This window comes from Mesoplodon bidens, assembly GCF_964165515.1.
Source record: "Mesoplodon bidens genome assembly, chromosome: 17".
Classification (NCBI taxonomy): domain Eukaryota; kingdom Metazoa; phylum Chordata; class Mammalia; order Artiodactyla; family Ziphiidae; genus Mesoplodon; species Mesoplodon bidens.
In genome coordinates, this window is record NC_138174.1 from 74,048,029 (window position 1) to 74,068,260 (window position 20,232).

The 20,232-nt window shown below is 40.0% G+C and overlaps 1 protein-coding gene across 1 annotated transcript in view; it reads left to right on the plus strand.

The window, feature by feature from the left end:
- The window catches only part of MYO16 (myosin XVI), a gene marked incomplete at both ends in the record, with an annotated part of 422,412 nt that overhangs the window by 48,827 nt on the left and 353,353 nt on the right, over window positions 1-20,232 (plus strand). The window contains one exon of the mRNA XM_081214708.1: window positions 12,782-12,852. Coding sequence (XP_081070834.1) covers window positions 12,782-12,852 — 71 coding nt within the window. The remainder of the gene's footprint in view (window positions 1-12,781; window positions 12,853-20,232) is intronic.

Here is a 20,232-nt window from a genome sequence, read left to right on the forward strand (position 1 = left end):
TTTGGGTAACACGCAGCACCAATGTGGCCAAATGTCATATCACTACTATGTATAAAATAGATAACTAATGAGAACCTACTGTATAGCACAGGGAACTCTACTCAGTGCTCTGTGGTGACTTAAATGGGAAGGAAAAACAAAAAGGAGGGGATGTATGTATACGTATAGCTGATTCACTTTGCTGTACAGCAGAAAGTAACACAACATTGTAAAGCAACTATACTCCAATAAAAATTAGAAAAAGAAGGTGCAAAATGTCAACTCATTCCACTTTTGTGTTAATAAATTAGCGGGTTGGCCAAAAAGGTTCGTTCAGGTTTCTCCAATAGATGTTACAGAAAAATCTGAACGAACTTTTTGGCCAACCCAATAATATTCATAACATACAATGTTTTTGAAAAGATTGAAAACTTTTATTGGAATTATTTTGTTTTTAAAAGAAAACACCACTTAATGAATAGTTTCACAGCCCCAAACGACACATTCTGAATAGGTACGAAAACTGGTGGCCAGGAGAGTTTCAGTTCAGTTACATTGGTTCTTCACATTCACATTTTATCAAAGCCCCAATCACAGCTGTACTTAATGTAACTAAGCATTTTTATATCTCCTGAATTACCATTCCCTCCTGTTTGTAAAATGATGATTCTTATTGTAATTGTAGGTTTTGATTAGTTTTAACATAGAAAGATATTAACAAATTATTTACACAGGGTTTTCAATTTAGTTTCTCACATGTCCAAATTAGAGCCAACCTTTAATGTTTACCACAGACTTGCCAAGTATTGGCATAGTTCTGTTCTCTACATGTTTTCAGATAACTGTGGGCCACAATAGATGCTTATGTAATCTAAATAACTTTACTTTACTTTATTTATTGACTTTACTTCATTTATTCCTTACAGAAAGAATCTATTTTATATGTGGTCTGACTTTTTTTTACCTATTAGATTATATTTTAAATAACAGAAAGAAAAGCAGAAAACCCTCATGGTCTTGTCTGAGTAGTGTAGAAAAGTAGGGGAGGGTGGTGGGGATGGAGAGAGAGAGAGAGAGAGGGAGGGAGAGAGAGAAACAGAGAAATCCTAGCACAGACTATTTCATCATTTGGGTTTGTGCTTACTGTTGGCATGTTTTATAAGGATTAATTTCATCTTGAGTCCAAATTGATGGAGGACGTACTTATTCAGTACTCCCTGTCACTTGCTTAGCCATTCCAATATCTGGCTAAATTAATTTTATTTTTGGTTTGAAGAGAGGTGACTTTTGCAGTCCACACTACTAGTTAGTTACATAGTTGATGAACATGAATGGGCTAGAAAAAGAGCCAATACTATTACCACTGTCACATTTCTGAACTTTCAGGAAAGCATACTGTACATGGGAAGAGACCTTTGTTTAGAGGTGGACTAGATGACAACCCAGGAAGTGCCCCTTTCAGAAAGATTTAAAAGCAGATTTATTATTTGTGTCTCTAAGTTAAAAGGCACTGCTTTCAATGACAACATTTTGAAATATCCCTGAAGCCTGATTCACTGTACCCTTGCCTCTGCCTTTTAAAATTTTCTCCTCCCATTTAATAATGGATTTTTAAACATAGAACATCATGAATCAAATGTAACTTCTCAGTATAGATTTAAGCTAAATAAAGTCTTGGGCACCAGGAACAGATTCCTCTTCCATACCAACTCCCCAAGGAATGGTACCCATCATTCATGCCTTATGTTTCCTTGATTTTTCATGAGACAGAAATGTCTTCAGCACTTCTGGGACTAACAGAGATATTTGGTATTCATCAGAGTAATTTACCCTGTGCACGTAACACTGAATTTCAAAGAGTGTTTAAGACACAAACTGAAATTGGTTAATTAAAGTGTGCAACATGCAAGGACATTAAAAACTGTTGATTTTGCCTTTGTAGGGCAGTTCTTTAGTGCGAAGACCTAACACTGATAGATAGATTATTCTGGCAGCTTCTGTGGTCATGAGCACCAGGGAAGGGGTGGGCTCACTCAATCTTGTTGAATGCTAAAGCCTCTGGCAAGTATTGAAATTGGAATTGATCATTTCCTAAGGGGCAGCATTTATCTCTCTTCCTTAGTGTATCACCCTGTATATATTTTTCTACATGAGCTTCTCTGGGGACAACAGTTATAAATGCTTAATGGGGCATATGTCAGAGTATAAAAAAGAAAAATATACTGATTAACAAGACTCAAAAAGGTAGAGGTGAAATAGCAACCTGGGAAATATCAGAGTCAAGTAACAACTAGAGCATGTGGTTTATTTGATGCTGAGTTGAAAACTGTAAGAATTGGTGTCCAGGGTGCTGATAGGACTTGAGCAGCTCTGTTACATCATTCTGAGTGACCAGAAACTATGAATTCAGAAGCATTCTCAATGTTCATTCTTGGAGCTAAACATATATTTCAGCACTTTGGTGGGAAATTTTCCAAATGAATATTATACAGATAAGAAAGCTTAATTATCCCTTGAAACTGTTCCTTTCCTGCCTCAGAATTATTGAAAAACGCAAATAAGATTTATGCAAATAAAAGTATTTGACATTAGATTTTCTGTATAGATAGTTTTATAAAACACAATGATAATAAAGTGTATATGGTTTAAGAAGGTTATAAAGTTTAAGAGCATCACAGTAGAAGGATTATAACTTTTTATTGTGATAAAATCCATAGAAAATAAAACTTCCCATTTTAATTATTTTAAAGTGTACCATTTACCACATTCACAGTATTGTGCATCCATCAATACTATTTAGTTTCAGGACATGTCATCACCTCAAATGGAAATACTGTATCCATTAGACAGTCACTCTCCATTTTCCTCTCCCCCTAGCCCTTGACAACCACCAGTCTGCTTTCCATCTTTATGAATTTCCCTATTCTTGAGATTTCATATAAGTTAAATCACACACTATATAGCTTATTGTGTCTGGCTTCTCTCATTTAGCTTTTTAATGTCCATTTATGTTGTAGCACATACTCTTTTCCTTTCTCATAGTTAAATAATGTTCCATTATATAGATATAACTCTCTTTGTTTACCCATCAGTCAGTTGATGGACATTTGGGTTGTTTTCATATTTTGGCTGTTGTGAATTGTGCTGCTATGAACAAGTATTTGTTTGAGTACCTGTCTTCAATTCTTTGTGGCTTATATGTAAGAGCGGGTTTGCTAGCTCATATAGTTATTTATGTTTAACATTTTGAAGAACACTTAAACTTCTACCATGGTCACGGAACCAGTTTTTCATTCCTACCTGCAATGTATGAGGGTTCCAACATCTCCACATTTTTGTCAATACTTGTTTTTCTTTATTTTTAAAATTTACTGTAGCTGTCCAGTCATCCTAGCAGCTATATTTGTGGAAGAGACTATTCCTTCCTCCATTGAGTGATCTTGGACTATCTTTGAAAATCTGTTGAACATAAATGTATAGGTTTATGGGTTCTGAATTCTTTGTCCTGCTTCATTGGTCCATATGTCTGTCTTAGGCCAGCACCACACTGCTTTGATGACTATAACTTTGCAGTAAGTTGTGAAGTCAGAACGTGAGTCATCCAAATTACTTTTTCTTTCTTTTTTTTTCTTTTCCACTTCTTTCTTTTTCAAGATTGTTTTGGCTATTTGGAGTCTCCTATGAATTTTAGGATCAGCTTTTCTTTTTTCTGCAAAAAAAAAAAAAAAAGAAAGCTATGGGTTTTGATAGAGATGTATCTTGGCTCTTTTGATAAGAAAATGTCCTGGAGAATGAAGGAGGACTTTGCCATCTCAGATCTTCTTTTCTCCCTTGAAGAGGTACTTTAGTTTTGTTCTCACTGATATTAGTTTAGTGGGTCAATTTAACGAAGAAAGTCACTACTTAGTAACCAACATTTCTAAATTTTAGTATTCATTATTTATACAGTAATATAGCAAAATTTTCATTAAAATCTTTTAGTTTGAAATAAAACAGTAAATTTGAAAAAACATGCAACTATGATTTGTCAAAAAGTGAGCAAGTAGATGAAAGAATAAAATAGAGTCCAGAATGAGGCCCACACATATATAATCATATGATTTCCTACAAAGATGTAGTACAATGCAATGGCATGTGAAAAGAGCATCTTAAAGTTACGTAATATAAATTGACAGTGGGTTATAGCGAAAGAAAATAAAAAGTGCAGCGTGTATTTATACTGTGTGCATTCTGCATTTACTATTTCCACATCAAGGTCTGAAGAAGTATGATGCACTTAAATCATGTTGTCATGAGCTGTCTCTCTGGGTCTGTTCTGGAATACTTTGAGAGTTAATGATTTAGGATTGGCTTAGGTACAGGAGCCATTCCTGATTCCCACAAGACATATATACTGTAACATTGTAATATATGCTAGAATTCTATAGAACAGGTGAGTTTGATAATAGCATTTTTCTGAATATCTTTTCAGCTGCATGTCAGCAAGGTCCTTGAAGGAGGAAGGGAGGAAATGGGTTACAAACAACATTTGAAGAAATCAATGTCAAATACTTTTCCAAAACAGATTCAGGATATTCAGCCACAGATTCTAGAAGGACTGCAAACCCCTCTAGTGTCTAATTATTTCTTATTTGTCTTCTGTCTTCTCCACCCACCAGTCCACTAGATGATAAGCTCCATGAAGGCGGGATTTTCTTCCCATTTTTCCTCTGCCACACCCCAACTTCTAAGATAACACATAAAAGCACATAAAAGACACTCACTGGATTTTTGTTGCATTGGTCACAGCTGCATGACTGGGTTGGGGTTGGAGATTTGGGTCACCCTGGCAATGGGGATCTTAGATCTCATGGTTACAATCTCTGGCTTTTTAGTCAGATCCAGTTTTTTAACCAGGTTGGGTAGGAAAGCAGAAATCTTAAGTCCCTTGCAAATAATATGGAATTAGTCTTAACTTCCCAAAGCCTGGTAGGTGAGTGTGGCTTAGGTGGGCCTCCACCCACTTGCTTCTCAGGCCCACCAAGCTGATGAGTCTGTGGTTCTCTGCTAAGTGTGGAACCCTACTGCAGCCCCGACCCCATCCCCCAACCTCAGTGGTCTCCTTTTCCAAGAGAGTGGCTGGTATAATCCTTGAGTGTCCCAGTGATGCCCATGGACCTGACCCAAATCAGAAACAACCACTTAAGGTGTGACTGAGTGACTCACCTGAGTATGGATTCAAGGCAGATACTCACCATGATCTTCAAAACCCATTAGACCCTCTTACAATGTTTGCCAGGCTGGGATGGAAACCAGCTACACAGCCTTTTGGATACTGGTTTCCACTGCTGCCTCTCTTCCCGGTATTATAATCACTGAGATGCCCTGACGTTAAGAATGTATGATTAGATGGGCACATCCTTGACCGACTGGACTTAAGAATTTGGTGACAGAACCTGGGCATTTATATCTTTTTAAGTTCTACTAGCTGTCCTAAAGCATAGTGAGGGTTGAGAATCATTGCCCCAGGCTCAGGCTGTGTGCTGACTGGAAGCCCCCCATCCATGAACACCCTGACCTTCTCCTCTCCAAATGCCCCCAAGATTCATGTTAGGTAGGCTTGGATAACTATGTATTTATTGAGAATAAAATTGTGTGTTCTGAGGAATACTGTGGCTCACACGGCAGTGGGGACCAAGTTTTCAATGGCCAATTCATGGGAAAGAAACTGCCATGAATTTTTCACTTTTCTACTTATTAATCCCTTTGCTCTAGTTGAGGTATTCAGAGGTAATTTGCTGAGGTAGTAGAATCCTAGTCGTTTTTCTTTTTTCCTTCAAAATATCTTTAGGGGGACACTGGCACCAGAATCTCCTGGAGCGTTTCTTTAAATTGCAGCGTTTTTGATTCTATCCCTAAACTACTGAATCAGAGTAACTGGAGGTGGACAAGAGTATGAGTCTAAAGGGGGAAGAAATAGCCCCAGTGGTGGAAAAGTCGGCTCTTGAGGGAGAAATATCTTAACTTTAACAAGGGTCTGTCACCCTTTGTGGGTCTACAGTACACAGCAGACATCCAGAATATATGTGGTTTTACAATTTCATGGTGGAACTTAGTGGGAGAGAATAATGAAAAGTAGGTTGGAAAGCAACCTGAACTGTGAAAAACGATTCAAAAAACCATCCTCAAGTCATTCCTAGAGATCCTAAAATTTGAGTTCTCTGTAGGGCAGGAAATCTGTATGTTAAGCAGTGTTCTGTGCAAATAGGCATTTCTGTGGCATTGATAACATAACTTCTCTATTCCTCTTTTTTGCTTCCCTTCTTTATTGACATATAACATCAGATCAACTTTTTCAGGCATTTCTCGGAAGACTGTCAATTGTCATGGAAGCTCTCTCCTACATTTTTAGAAGTCCTGACACTGATGCTTCTATTATCATTGCAAGGAAAAAAATGACACTGGCTTTTTTGTTGTTGCTACTCATTGTACCTTTTTATTTAGAAATGAAATTAAACTTACAGATCATACAAAGAAAGCCCATGCACCCTTCAACCAGGTGGACTGTTTGCTAACATTCTGCCACGAGATCTGTCCTTCCCTCTCTCTAAAAAATGCCTTTTTGCAGGGCTTCCAATGAGGACAAAATTTAGAGCCCATGGTTATGTTTTGTTTCACTCTTCCTTGGATCTGTTGATTTCAAACATAAAATCTTTGTGAATACAGACCCACTGTTATCATGAGAACCGTATGAGAGCGGTCATAGATTTCTGTGCTTTCAGGTGTCCACCCCAGCTCCTGTGATCGCCAAAGCGCTTACTGTCACCAAGTTGCTATCAACTTACTATCATCAATGTGCTGGTTGCCATCAACACAGATACATCACAGTCATATCTAGACACATAAAGTGATAATTATCAGGTGGACTGTTGGGTTTGGTTATTGTTGGTGATGGTGGGGACATCAGGGAAGACAGCTGCAGATTCTATTAAAGATGATGTATTTTCACCCATTTTTACCCCAATAGCTGAAGATTTCGAGACTGAATGTTTCTTTTTAAATATCGAATCATGCCCCCCACGCAGACATTTTGACAGAGTTTCTGTGGCAGCTTGATGATGAAGCCACAAATATACAATAAACGCTGAATCAGTTCCAAGCAGCAACCCTATAATAGGAGCCTAAACTTCGTTATTCTGTTTGGTCCCCAGATGGCTGTTTTTCCTTAGGCTGTTTCCTTGCAGATTTTACTGTAATGGAAAGACTCCCAAGTCGTGGTGTCATTTCACTTGACCGTCGATTCCAACCATGTTGTTCCAAAGTTGCTATGAACCCATACCTTTTTGGAGAAAGTGTTTTAACCTAAATTTGGACAGTTTCCTACAAAATTAGTTATTATGAGGACATTAACATAGATCTTGATTCCTATTGTGGTTCCTGAGTTGAAGGTGACCTTTCAACTCTCTTGTGACATGAGAGGTAAAGTGTCCTGATTTTCTTCATGGTTAAGAACACAGTCCTTGGAGTCATACTGCCACACTGTTTTAGATCCACCATGCTACCATCTCATAATTTTTAAGCCTGAGTTTCCTTCGCATAATTTATAAGCCTTAGTTTCCTTATCAATTGTATTGATACTAATACAATTATAGTATTTGTATCATAGAGTTGGGAGAATCAATGTAATTCTTGTACTAAAGTACTGAGAGCAGTATCAGACCCTACGTACTTAGAAAAGCTCAGTGTGTACTTATTATGCAAGTGATATTTTCTTCAATATATTTTTACATCTCAGTACCTTAGGCAATGTCCCATTTCTAACCTTTAGCAGAGACATAGAATTTAGCACAGTCTACAGTTTGTGTATGTGAAGAACATGTTTCCTCCTTATTTAGTCAAAAGTTGATTTTGCCTTATTCTTGCTCTACACCCATGGTATTTGGGGGCAAATACCAGTCTGTATCCAGTCTCCAGTTCTGCTTTAGTTCTATCTGATAGTGTGAACAATTTGTCAGAAAACAGTCTTCTACCTAGGAAAGGAAAATGCCAGATTCCCCCTCCTTTTCCCCTGAGGCTGATGTCTGGCTGGGTGAAGGAAGGGCTGGGGCTTATTCATCAGTTTCACTGTGGCAGGAAGGATGCTCTGCAGTTGCTGGGTAGAGTCCTTCCTGGGTATTCTTGGACAATGCTCCTTATCCACCTCAGGGCTACTCCCCGTACTGTGCTGGAGCTTTACTCTCATAGACCCTGAGAGCCGCTTGTTGAAATGTCAGGAGTTCATGAGTTGGTTGTAAAACAGTTAAACAAAGCCTGTATTAAAAACTAAAGTATATAAACTTACAATTAAGTAGATTCTAATAAAAAACAATGGTAAAGCTCAAAACTCATCACTTCCTAATCAGTTCGCTACATTTTTCTCTTCTTTATGTGCTTGAAGTTATTTACATCTCTTTTGTCTGTGTGATAGAAATGCCTCAAAATTGTGAGCTGGATCACATCTCCTCCCAACTCTGGGTTCAGTGGTGCCACATTGGTAGCTTGAGATCAACTATGGTGGGAGAATTACACCACAAGAATTGGTCAGTGCCACAAACCAGGGCTTGATTTATTTATCTTCATGATTGTCTAGAATTAAAGAAGTGATGGAAGAAATGTTAATGATGCAAGTTATACTTAAAAATGTATTGTCAGTAACCACTATATTGTGAACACTGCCAAAAATGTGGTAAAATATGATTACATTTTTCAGAAACTAATATCTGATTCAGCAAAGATGTCACTCAGGTCATTGATAGATGGATGATGTTTTGACGTCCTTCATTATTTCACTTTAATCTTACTCAGGAGTTAGGAAATCTTTTCTGTGAGGGTCAGATATTAAATATTTTAAACTTAGTGGTCACATACAGTCCCTGTTATATGTTCTTCTGGACTTTTTTGTTTTTTTTTAATTATTGTTTTTCCTCACACACTCTTCAAAATGCAGAATTGTCTTAGTTCAAGGGCTTTACACTGATGGCATTTGGCCCGACACTCATAGTTTCCTGACCTCTGGCCCATTCTCAGTAATGTCAGTGAAAATATCAACCAAAACTTCAAGGTCACATTCATTAATTATAACCATAGATTGGCTGTGGATACAGGAATTTTTAGTAAAAATCATCTAAATCATTCTGTAAGAATCAATTGGCTATATGGATATTACAATAAATTGTGGGCTGCACAGCCTTTATAGCAGTAAAATGTGTAGTAAATCCCTAAATTCATATCCATCCATCCACCCATCCATCCATCGATCCATCCATCCATCCATCCATCCATCCATCTATCCATCCTTCCTTCCATCCTTCTTTCCATCCATCCATCCATCCATCCATCCATCATCTAAATATCTCCATCTCATCTCCATCTCCATCTGCCCTTGAGCATTCACAAGCACACCACTGTGGCCCACCTGCTCCTGTGGAGATTACCCATGCATGTTCTGTGCTTTGTAAATGGTCTCCCTGAACCACCTTGGCTGTCAGTGCTGCCATAGACCCCTCTTTCTGCAGTGGTGGCTCCGATTCCTGTTGTGTCCCAGGCTGGTTAGTCCATTTTGCATCCTCTGGAACAGAGCCATGAACCCTCAAGCTGCACTGAATCACCCCCCTCATCTGAGCCTGAACCTTTATTCAGGATTTAAACTGCAAGTGGGAGCAAGAGACCCCCCTCTAGCCTTTGTGCTGACCTCTCTTATTGTCTTAGTCTGCTCAGGCTGCAGGCTGACAAATATACAAATATACCAGAGACTGGGTGGCTTAAAAAAAACTTTGATTTCTCACAGTGCTGGAGGCTGGGAAGTCCAGGATCAAGGCACCAGCAGATTTGGCTCCTGGTGGTACCCAGCTTCCTAGTTTATAGATGACCTTCTTCTCCTTGTGTCCTCACCTGGCAGAGAGAGAGCTCTAGTCTCTTCATCCCCTTATAAGGGCACTAATCCCATCATGGGGGCTCCACCCTCATTACTTCCTAATCATCTCCCCAGTGCCCCTCTTCCTGATACCATCACATTGGGGATTAGTCTTCAACATATGAATTTGTGGGGGGGGCACATACATTCAGTCCATAGCACTTACCTAAGGGATCTTTTCCTCCTTTGCTTAATATCCTGTGATCCTCTACATTGGCCACAGAATGACTTCCAACTCCTTTAGTGTGATGTAAAATATCCTCCACAACAAATTCCTCCAAGTCACACACAATCTGCCACTCCTAAGAGACTGTTCACTGCCCCTTACTCATCATTCTCCCACCATCCCCTACATTGTCCTCTTCACCCTCTTTATCCTGCCTTACAAATTGTACACTCATCCTTCAATGAATATTGGTAAATTTGTGTTGCTTATATCCTACACTTAAATTCAACATTTAATAATCAAAAGGTTTTGAGAAAATTTAGAGTAAACCTTAAGATATGTGTTCAGTGATATATTATGGGTTTCGTGAATTATAGTAATTATACTAATAAAAATCATTTAGTGAACCTCATGCAGGGCCAGGAGGGTGGGTTAGCTTTCCCAGTGGGGCTCGGCCTCAAATCTGTCTAACCCCAAGACCAGTGTATCACAGATCTATATTATGTGTAATTCACCACATGTGTGCATGGTAGATTCTATGTAGAAATCTGACAGCATTTTACTCATTTTTTTTTTTTTGTGGTATGTGGGCCTCTCACTGTTGTGGCCTCTCCCGTTGCGGAGCACAGGCTCCGGACACTCAGGCTCAGCAGCCATGGCTCACAGGCCCAGCCGCTCTGCGGCATGTGGGATCTTCCCAGACCAGGGCTCAAACCCATGTCCCCTGCATCGGCAGGCGGACTCTCAACCACTGCGCCACCAGGGAAGCCCAACTCATGTTTTAACTAATATAATATAATCTTCCTCTCTATCTGTGATCACACTAGTACAAATTCTTTGCTGTAAAGAATACAAAGCACCAAATAGATATCAGCTAGTTCAAGATGAATGATTTCATTTGCTAAACAAATAAATATTAAGGTAAAAGTGCTATTTTGATTCTGAGAAAACCATTGGTAAACATAGTTAATGAACTTTCTGTTGTCATGAACAGACTTTTTAAAATTAAGGGTAAAAGTATGTGAGGGAACAAGACGTGCATCCATTTACTATATGTATGTGTAGAGAGAGGCCAAGAAAGGGAGTGACAAAGAGTGTCTACCTACGGCCGGACAACAAGCTGGTTCATAGAAACACAGTGAAGAAAAGAAAGGCAAAGGCCTCACCTTCCTGGACTTTTCTCCTAAGTGCTGACAAGGGAGATGCCTGAGTCAGCAAATGCATGAGCCATGTGACTCCAGGTTACAACTGATCCTGTAAGAGCTACACCTCAGCAAGTTTTTTGTAACAAACTACCCACATTAGGAGAATCTACGTTATGAAAAGAATTAGATTATTGAAGAAAGAATATCATCAAGGGAAAGATCATCAAGGGAAAGCCATTGGGTCAACGAGCGGTTGTAGACATGCATCTACGTAGGCACTTCTTTTTGGGACAGGCTGGAGCTTGTAAGATCAAGGAACCAGTCCAAGTGCTGCTGCTGGTCAGAGAACAGGAATGCATCTGACTTCCCTGAGGAGAGAGATTTGGACAAAGGGTGCTCCAGTTTCTGGAAAGGCTGTTTGGAGGGTGTGCTGGGCTGGGTGTGGGTTGTCTGTGCTCTCACATGTTACCCCCAGTGTTGGAGGTGCTGACCTATCTCTTGTTCATAACCCCTGCAAACATCACCGAAGAGATGGCCTTCCTGGAGAGAAAGCTGTGCAGGAGTAACTGTGTCTGCCCTCTGAGCTGTACAGTTAGAGCTGGGAAGATGGTAACAAACTAGAGATTGGAACACAGGGAAGATATGGGGTGACGTAGAATACAGTATGTGTTCTGCCGACATTGTGGATTATGGAGAAAGTTAAAGGAAACACAGTATGCTCAGTGAGGTATGAGTTTGAACCTGAACCATTTTGTACCGTTCTGTGTAATAATGGACTAAAAGAGGAACTGTTGCTTTAGTTATTTGTGGAAAAAGCATGAATGGCTTGTTATGAAAGGTACGATACTGCCATTAGCCATGGAAACTGGGATAGTGTCTTGGGGAATGGATGGACCTCTTGGAGCCCATGGCAATTTGCAGAGAATGAAACATAATCAATCTCCCAAGGGCTTTCCATGTCCTACCCAGTCCACTTTTGCTGTTCAAATGGAAACATAGGTCACTTTCCAGCTGTGCCTTTATTCTGATGAGTAGCATCTGTTTTGATTTGTTTGACGTTACCAACTTAGATACACATGGCTTTGGGAGAATGATGGAAACAGGGCTAAGGGGTAATTTCAGGAAGGGAAGTTTAATGTACAAAGTGTAAACTTTTATTGTTTTAAGCCAATAAGTTCTAATGAGTTTTAAAAAAAAGTGAAGTGAACTAAAGCATACATGAGCCTAGTGGAGTCACTTCTTTCTTTTTATTTATTTATTTTTGTTCTATAAAGGATGCACAAGCCAGGCACTTCAAAAAAATAATTGTAAAATTGTATTCCCCTTTCTGAATAATTTGTATGGCTGTAATGGGTCGTGATGCTGACAAACCAAGAAATAAGTTTCAATGTGAAGAGAAACACTGCCGATCTTAAATACACAAAAAGGTCAGATGGCGATTCACGCATCTCCTTTGGCTTTCATGGCTATTTGAGATTTAGATACTAATGAAATGTTACACCTTTTGATTCAGGATTTTGAAGGAAGATGCCATGTAACTCTCCTCTCTCATTCTTCCAGCGCTGCGGCTCCTGAAGGAGGGGGCTGACCCGCACATGCCCGTGTCTTCAGGAGGGTCCCTGCTCCATCTGGTAAGAGCTGTGATGACCGGGTGAGCGTGGGTGACACCAAGTGGAAGGGGCACCAATTATGGGCTCCAAACTCAGTAGCAAAATGCACGTGTAATGCATGATGGTCAGAACAATGATGTGTTTCAAGTTAACAGGCTTGGATTATGATACATTAATGTTTGTTAATTACTCACATTATAGTTTGTAAATAATGGAGTTCACGTCTCTGCCCTAAAGAAAATGCTTTTAAACATGAATAGTATTCAACAAATAAGCAAAGCAATGTTGTATCAATTATAGAGCATTAGGCAGCCATCCTTTCTTTTACTTTTACATCCTTTTTTTCACTTTCTTTATTGATCCAATGAGCTTTTACTATTCTCTGCTTGTGGCCCAGATCATAGAAATGTGAATAAAACTTTACTACATTCTTTTGGAAACAAGCAGGGAAAGATTAAGTGAATAAACAAGTAAGTAACCACATAAACAAATAAATACAGTAGTTTTACATGCAAGAAATTTTTGCTGATCAGTTAAGGGCAAAACTGAAGTAAAAGGAGATTTCAATAATTATTCCATTGAGTGGTCTTTAGGGTTAATTTAAAGCTTAAAACTTGATTTTGAAAAATGCCAAAATTAACATAACATAAAAACCTAATTGAGAATTGTCTACCAATATTTTTAAAATTCTGTATTTCCTCACATTAGAGCAATCCATGTTAAAGGAGCTCGCGCATCGATCTGATGGAAGCTCCCTAGTCTGGTATTGGATCTCAGCCTTGTCTGCCCCCTGGAATCACCTGGGAGCTGTAAAATGTCAGTGTCTGCCTCCCAGCTCCCCCCCAGCCTGGAAATTCTGACTTAATTTTTCTGGGATGCAGATGGAACATTGGGGTGGGGCACAGCTCCCCCAGGTGATTCTAATTTACAGCCAAGGTTCAGAACCACTGCCCACAAGAGAACCTTGTGTCCGCCCAAGACTGGAGGCATCTGGGGTGCAGGCAGTCATATTATGCATGCAGAAGAGTGGAAAAATAACTCCGAATATTGATGGGGAACATCACAGAAAAACATAAGCCATTTCTCTCCAGCATTGATTGAGATGGAAAGAGAGATTTCTGGATTCCCTTTTCCTTCTCTGGAGTGTTTTGGTTTTGAAACCTCTCTCTTTTCTCCTCCGATCGTTACATGGCTTACGTGACATTTTCAAGGGCTCATTAGTCCTGGATCCTAGGTTTGGTTTCGACAAGCAATCTTAGACTAAGGACATGCTGTGAGCAGCTTTCCATAGATAAAGATTCTCCTCTTGGTCACTATCTTTGGGATCCTTAGCAGGAGGTCCAGTACTTTACTAGGTAAGAAGCTGAGAAATAGAAGAATTAAGCTCACACAGTAGTAAATAGTACTGGAGCTTAAACTCTGACCATCTAACTATAAATACTATAGTCTTTCCACAGTAAATTCCCCGGTGATACCTGGATTAAGTTTTCAGACAACAGATTATTCCAGTTGGGCGAGTGGAAGACAGACCTTTGCTTTGAACTAATCATATCAGTTCATTGTTGGTATTAACCAGGAATGTAATGTATTCTTACTCTGTGTGTGTGTGTTTGACAGAAAGAGAGAGAAAGGAAGAGAAGTATGGCCACTTCTTCATGTATTGGACTGGCCAAAAAGTTCGTTCGGGCTTTTTCCATAACATCTTATGGAAAAACCCAAACGAACTTTTTGGCCAACCCAGTATATGATGTATCCAACTTTAATGAACACCTAAAACTCAATCTTCCCAATCAGCAGAGCAGCGGTTGCTTTCTTCACCTTAAATACAGCCAGAATGCTGCCATCCCTCTTCACCTGGTTAAACCACCCTCCTTCTTCCCTGGACCAGCAGCTTCTTCCCTCACCTCCCTGGCCCCGTCACTGTGGACCCTACAGTCTGTTTCTCCCACAGCAACCAGATCATGTCACTCCGTCAAAATGCCCCAGGAACTTCCCTTCCCACTCAGGGAAAACTCCAGAGTCCTGCTACGGCCACGTGGAATGTGCCCATGCCTTTGTGCCCTCATCTCCAGGGACCCCCTCCTGCTCTAGCTGGTCCTTTTATGTGCCCACCATGCCGCTGCCCACATGCTTTCACCATTATTTCCACTGGAACATTCCCCTGCCGAAATCTGCATGGCTTACTCCCCCGCTTGCTTCGACTCTCTGCTCAAAAATCATCTAACAGAACAACCTTCCAGGTCTTGTCCCAAAGGATATGGCAACCCATTCCCACCACCCCACCATCAGCTCAACTTTTATCTGGTTGCTTGTTTCATTCCTTGTAACACAGTTACCACCAAACAGATCGTAGGCTCAGGTGATTATGTTCTGTTTCCCAGACTGTCAGCTCCAGGAGGGCTAGGACTTGCCCTCTCATCACTGTTATATCTGCAGCACTTGGGAGAGTGCCTGGCACTTACTAGGTGCTCAGTAGATTTGTCTGGTAGGCACATGAACCCATTAACTACTTAATTAATTAATATATAATGCTGTGATAGGTATTAGGGGTGCAAAGATGCAAAACACAGTCTAACAGAGTTTAGTTTTCTGAGGGAGAAAGAAAAATAAACCATGGATTACAGCAGACCTGGAAGCAGGATAAGCAGGTGATAGAGAAAGAGGAAAATGATGAGACCACTTGGCCACCTTCAGAGGTAGTTCTGAAGCCTTTTATCACCCTCCTGATCAGACTGAATTACTCTTGTATCCAAGGTCTTGTATCCAAGGTCGATCTTGTCACAATGGATTGTAATTAATGGAGGATGTGCCCTTTTTCTCTGCTGCTTGACTGAATTTTCAGAAACTGTGATGTCTTAGATACTTTTATAACCTTAGCATGTGATGCATGGTAGATACTCAACACATCATAAATGAATGAATGAATGAATGGATGGATAGATGAACTGTCAGAATATAATGATCTTTTTGGCTAATGAGAAGGTCCAGGTAACTGAGTCTAAAGGCAGTAGAGTCAGAAGAAAGAAGAAATGAGAAGATGAAGGTGATGAGGTGGATGGGAAATGCTGCATTAGCTCTGGGTCCAATGCAAACACGCTGCATTTTTATACTGTTAGACTTTGTTTGTGAGACTAAGATAAAGCGGCTTTGAAACCAGAATACATGTAAGTAAACTTCCTGACGGCTGCAGGAATGTGGGCTCAGCGCTGAGCCTCCTTTTCCCTGGGTTACTGGGGAAGGGTAAGCTGTGACAAAGTGAGAGAGTGGCATGGACATATATACACTACCAAACGTAAAATGGATAGCTAGTGGGAAGCAGCCACATAGCACAGGGAGATCAGCTCGGTGCTTTGTGACCACCTAGAGGGGTGGGATAGGGAGGGTGGGAGGGAGGGAATTGCAAGATGGAGGAGATATGGGAACATATGTATATGTATAACTGATTCACTTTGTTATAAAGCAGAAACTAACACACCATTGTAAAGCAATTATACTCCAATAAAGATGTTTAAAAAAATGAAAATTGCAGTTTGCCAGAAAGACAAAATTACAGGGTTTCAAAATTCCTTAGGTACTGAAAAAGGCAATTTCGTCCTCAAAAATGTAAAGTGTGAGCAACTCTGTGCTCACCCCACCTCTTGGGCATCCTGCAGTATGAAGCCTGATGCTTTATCAGCACCGAAGCTCTAATTATATAATGTTAGAGCAATGTCTTTGAGAAAATGGCATCGTATGCTCATGCAAGGCATCAGGAATAAACTGTGGAAGTTGAGATTCCCCAGAGTTTCGCTTGTTTAACTCAATTATTATTCACTGAGCACCTCACTGTAAGTGGAGATTTGGGGAAGACTCCTGGTAGAAATGCCACAGTAACTTTTAAGTTGGAGATTAATAATTCCCTCTGTATTAAAGGTAGACAATTGACAAACAGGTTTTAATACTTTTTCATCATATACAATCTTTAGTTTTATCATCTTTTAAATAAACTTTCAACAGTAAGTCTGAATTTGCATGTTTATCTACTCTTCATTCAATAATTTATGGATCAAGTGTATCGCAAGTATCAGGTACCGTTAGAGGGGAAATAATGACAAGTAACAATATCTGCACCCTAGGATTTTAGTCTCTGTGGCTAATATAGAGAAAACTCAGCTGTAACTCTTTGGAAGGAAGAATGCTATGTATGGAGTTGAAAACAGAATCACATGGAACTTTGCTAAACTGCTGTCCAGAGTTTTATGTTATGACCTTTCATACATAAGCTATGAAGAAGGAGCTCCTTGTTGTAAGGACACCCTCTTGCATGGAGTATGAAATGCAAGTTCTTTTGATTCTGTACTGTGACAGCAGGAGACCATAGTGAAGCTTAAGTGAAATACATTAGAAATAGGAAAATCTTCTTTCTTTTACCTGGTGAATTCTCATTTTAACATAAAGGCAGGCATTTAAGCAGTGGAGTTCCACATCACTGATGAAAACAAGCTACAATGGATGTGCAAATATGCCCAAGACATTTGGTAAATGTCAAAAGCAGATTAGAGAATAGTATATATGTTACACTCAAGACAGGTAGACATGGTGGCAGGGAGGAGGGCAGAGAATCTTTTCAACAGCTGTGAAAATCTTGAAGAATACACAAGGAATTTTTAAGAGTGACTCAGATTGGGGAGGAGACCAGATCTCATTTTTTACTCTTTTACAAATTGCTTGAATGTGTTAAATAATAAGCATGTATGTTTCACATAATGAAAGAAATTACACTGTCGTGGGCCCAGGGTTCAGTCCCTGGTTGGGGAACTAAGATCCCACGAGCTGTGTGGCATGGCCAAAAAAAGATGAAGATAAAACAGATTAATACAAAATACTTCTTAGAACTATGTTTTTATTAGAAGCTTAATTTCTAAAAGTTTCAATCACTATTCTATTCTTACAAGAACATCTGGGTCTCTGAATCAGGCTGTTCTTTGGGCTTTCTTCTAAGTTTCTCTAAAGTCTCAGGAGCTGTAAGAAGCAGAGATAATTAGCAGTTTACTACAGCAGCAGCAGTTCAATGGCTTCATATCTTTAAAATCAAGCAGAAAATATTATGCTATGAAAAGAAGCAAAATATTAGGACTCTGGAGACAATGTTTAAAGGAATATCTTACTTTAGAAACTACCTAGGTATTAAAGAACAAAGAGTCCCTACGTGGAAGTTATCCACACTTTGCCCTGCTTGCCAGAGCATCTGGGCATTGATCATGTAATTCCTTTGCTTTCCCAAGAGAAAAAAAAAAGGGTAAAGGCTGCAGGGGTACCTTCTAGCAAAAAAAATGAATCCTACCAGAAGACAACATGCCCTCTTCAGGGGATTTTCCTAGGGAGTTCCTTGGGGGAGGTGGAATGGGGGGGAACATCCATACAGGACAGTGCCGCAGAAAACAGAGAGGCAAACGAAGAGGCAAGATGGAAGCGAAAGGACGATGTCATTGAGAGAAAGAGAGCTGGGCCATTCTGTTGTCTGGTGAGACTGCAGGATGCTGCAAAGTCCTGGGAATGGGAAGTAGAGTTGCCATTGGTTGTGAACAATGACCCCTTTATGTTTTTTCAAGGATGTGATTTAAGATTCAAATTCCCGACTGCGCTTTGCTTTTTAGAATCCCACATCTATTTGGTCCATGAGAATCATGGCATCATAACTGGAAAGTCTGAGTCCAGGATGTAGATCAGTATCCAGCTGGGTCCTGAATGAAAATCATACCTTTGTGCTGCAAACTGTGGGTGCACTTTTGTTGTGATGGCCCATGTGCATCACCTAGGGGGTGAAAAAGCAATGGAAGAGCAAGGTGTGGAGATCTTTGGAAGGCCGTCAGAAACGGAAGGGAGTGACTTTTCCATTTTGAGTAAATAGATCACACAGAACTGGTTCATTCAACATCAATTATAAAAAAACAAAAATTCCCAAGTGAAGTTACTGGTGAGAGTTTTGTTTTGTTCTGTTTTGTTTTATCTGTGCAACAATGGAATTCTATTTGTAAAGAATCAGAACCCTTTCTTACAGGGTGAAGGCAATTAGACACAGACTTCCTGGGACTGTGCTCCCCTCCAACAGAATTTTCAATCAACCAGCATTGAAACCACTGGTGTGGATCTTTCTAGGAGATTTGGAGTGTCGCATCCTGAAAGGTTCTCCCTTAGGGAAGTCTGAAACTCCCCCACTCTGAGAGGCCTTCCTTAAGCAAACAGTTCCAATCATTTAATTGACTCTCTAGACATGCCAGATTTCATGAAATCCCACGAATGGCCATTTTCATCCCTCCTCAATATTTTCCAGACTGTTTCCTACTCTGGACTCTCCTCTGAGGTGGCTCCATGGCTGACTGGACTTGCGCATCTTATCTCTCTTTTGGCTGCCTCTTTTGACTGCCCCCTTGAATGTAAGCTGTTGATTAGGGAGGACATATAGTTCATAATAACAACTTTCTGGCTTGGCGTATGGTGGGGATGTGGCAGATCCTCAGTGGATATGTATTTAATCAGTGGGTTATGAATGTCTCAACCCCTGCCCCTTTATCCTAGTGTTCCCATACTTAATTCTCCAGTTCTTACCAGGCAGTTGGGGACCCTCTGCTGTGACTCTATAGAATGCTCTGTACACCCTCAATCTCATTGAACTGTACTAGTTCTCAAGGGTGATTATCATGTCATGGTCCTTTACGTATACATTGCCAAGCACAGTGCCTGGAATACAGTATTGCCTAATAAAATCTTGGCGATTCACAGTGAAGCAAACCAGTACTGCAGCTCAAGGAGCAGAGTTTACGTTCACTGAAAAGGATAACAGTGTTATTAGGAGTTTACAGTTTCAGGATGTGCATCAGGGGTACATTTGAACCTCTTTAGCAATGACCTGTTCCATAATTAGAGTCTGGTTCCATTGGCTGGAAGCTGTGCTGTTTGGAATGCCGGTAGAAATAATAACTGTACTTCAACGTAGAGTATTCTGGATAGTTTATCTATGGCAAGGTAACCTGGAGTATAAATACTTACCAGAGAGAAGATACATGAAAAGCAAAAATGATAAGAAGTATATTCAAGATGACACTGTATGAATATGATCCTTCATTGTGATATAGTGACAGAGAAATGGGAGTGACTTTGCAGAGATCCAAGCACTGGCTGAAAAGCACGGCCCATGGGACTGACACTGAATGCACAGGACCATATGGAAGTTCCAGAGTGATGTCAAAAATGTTGGAAATTGCAACAGATTTGAATTCGTTTTGCTACTGATATAAATCTCTACCTCTCTGCCGCTCTGTATCTCTCTCTCTCCCCTCTCTCTGTCTCTGCCTCTCTCTGATTGTAGAAATGTTTTTGAACCACTAAGAACCCGTAAACACAGGACAAGAAAATGGAACT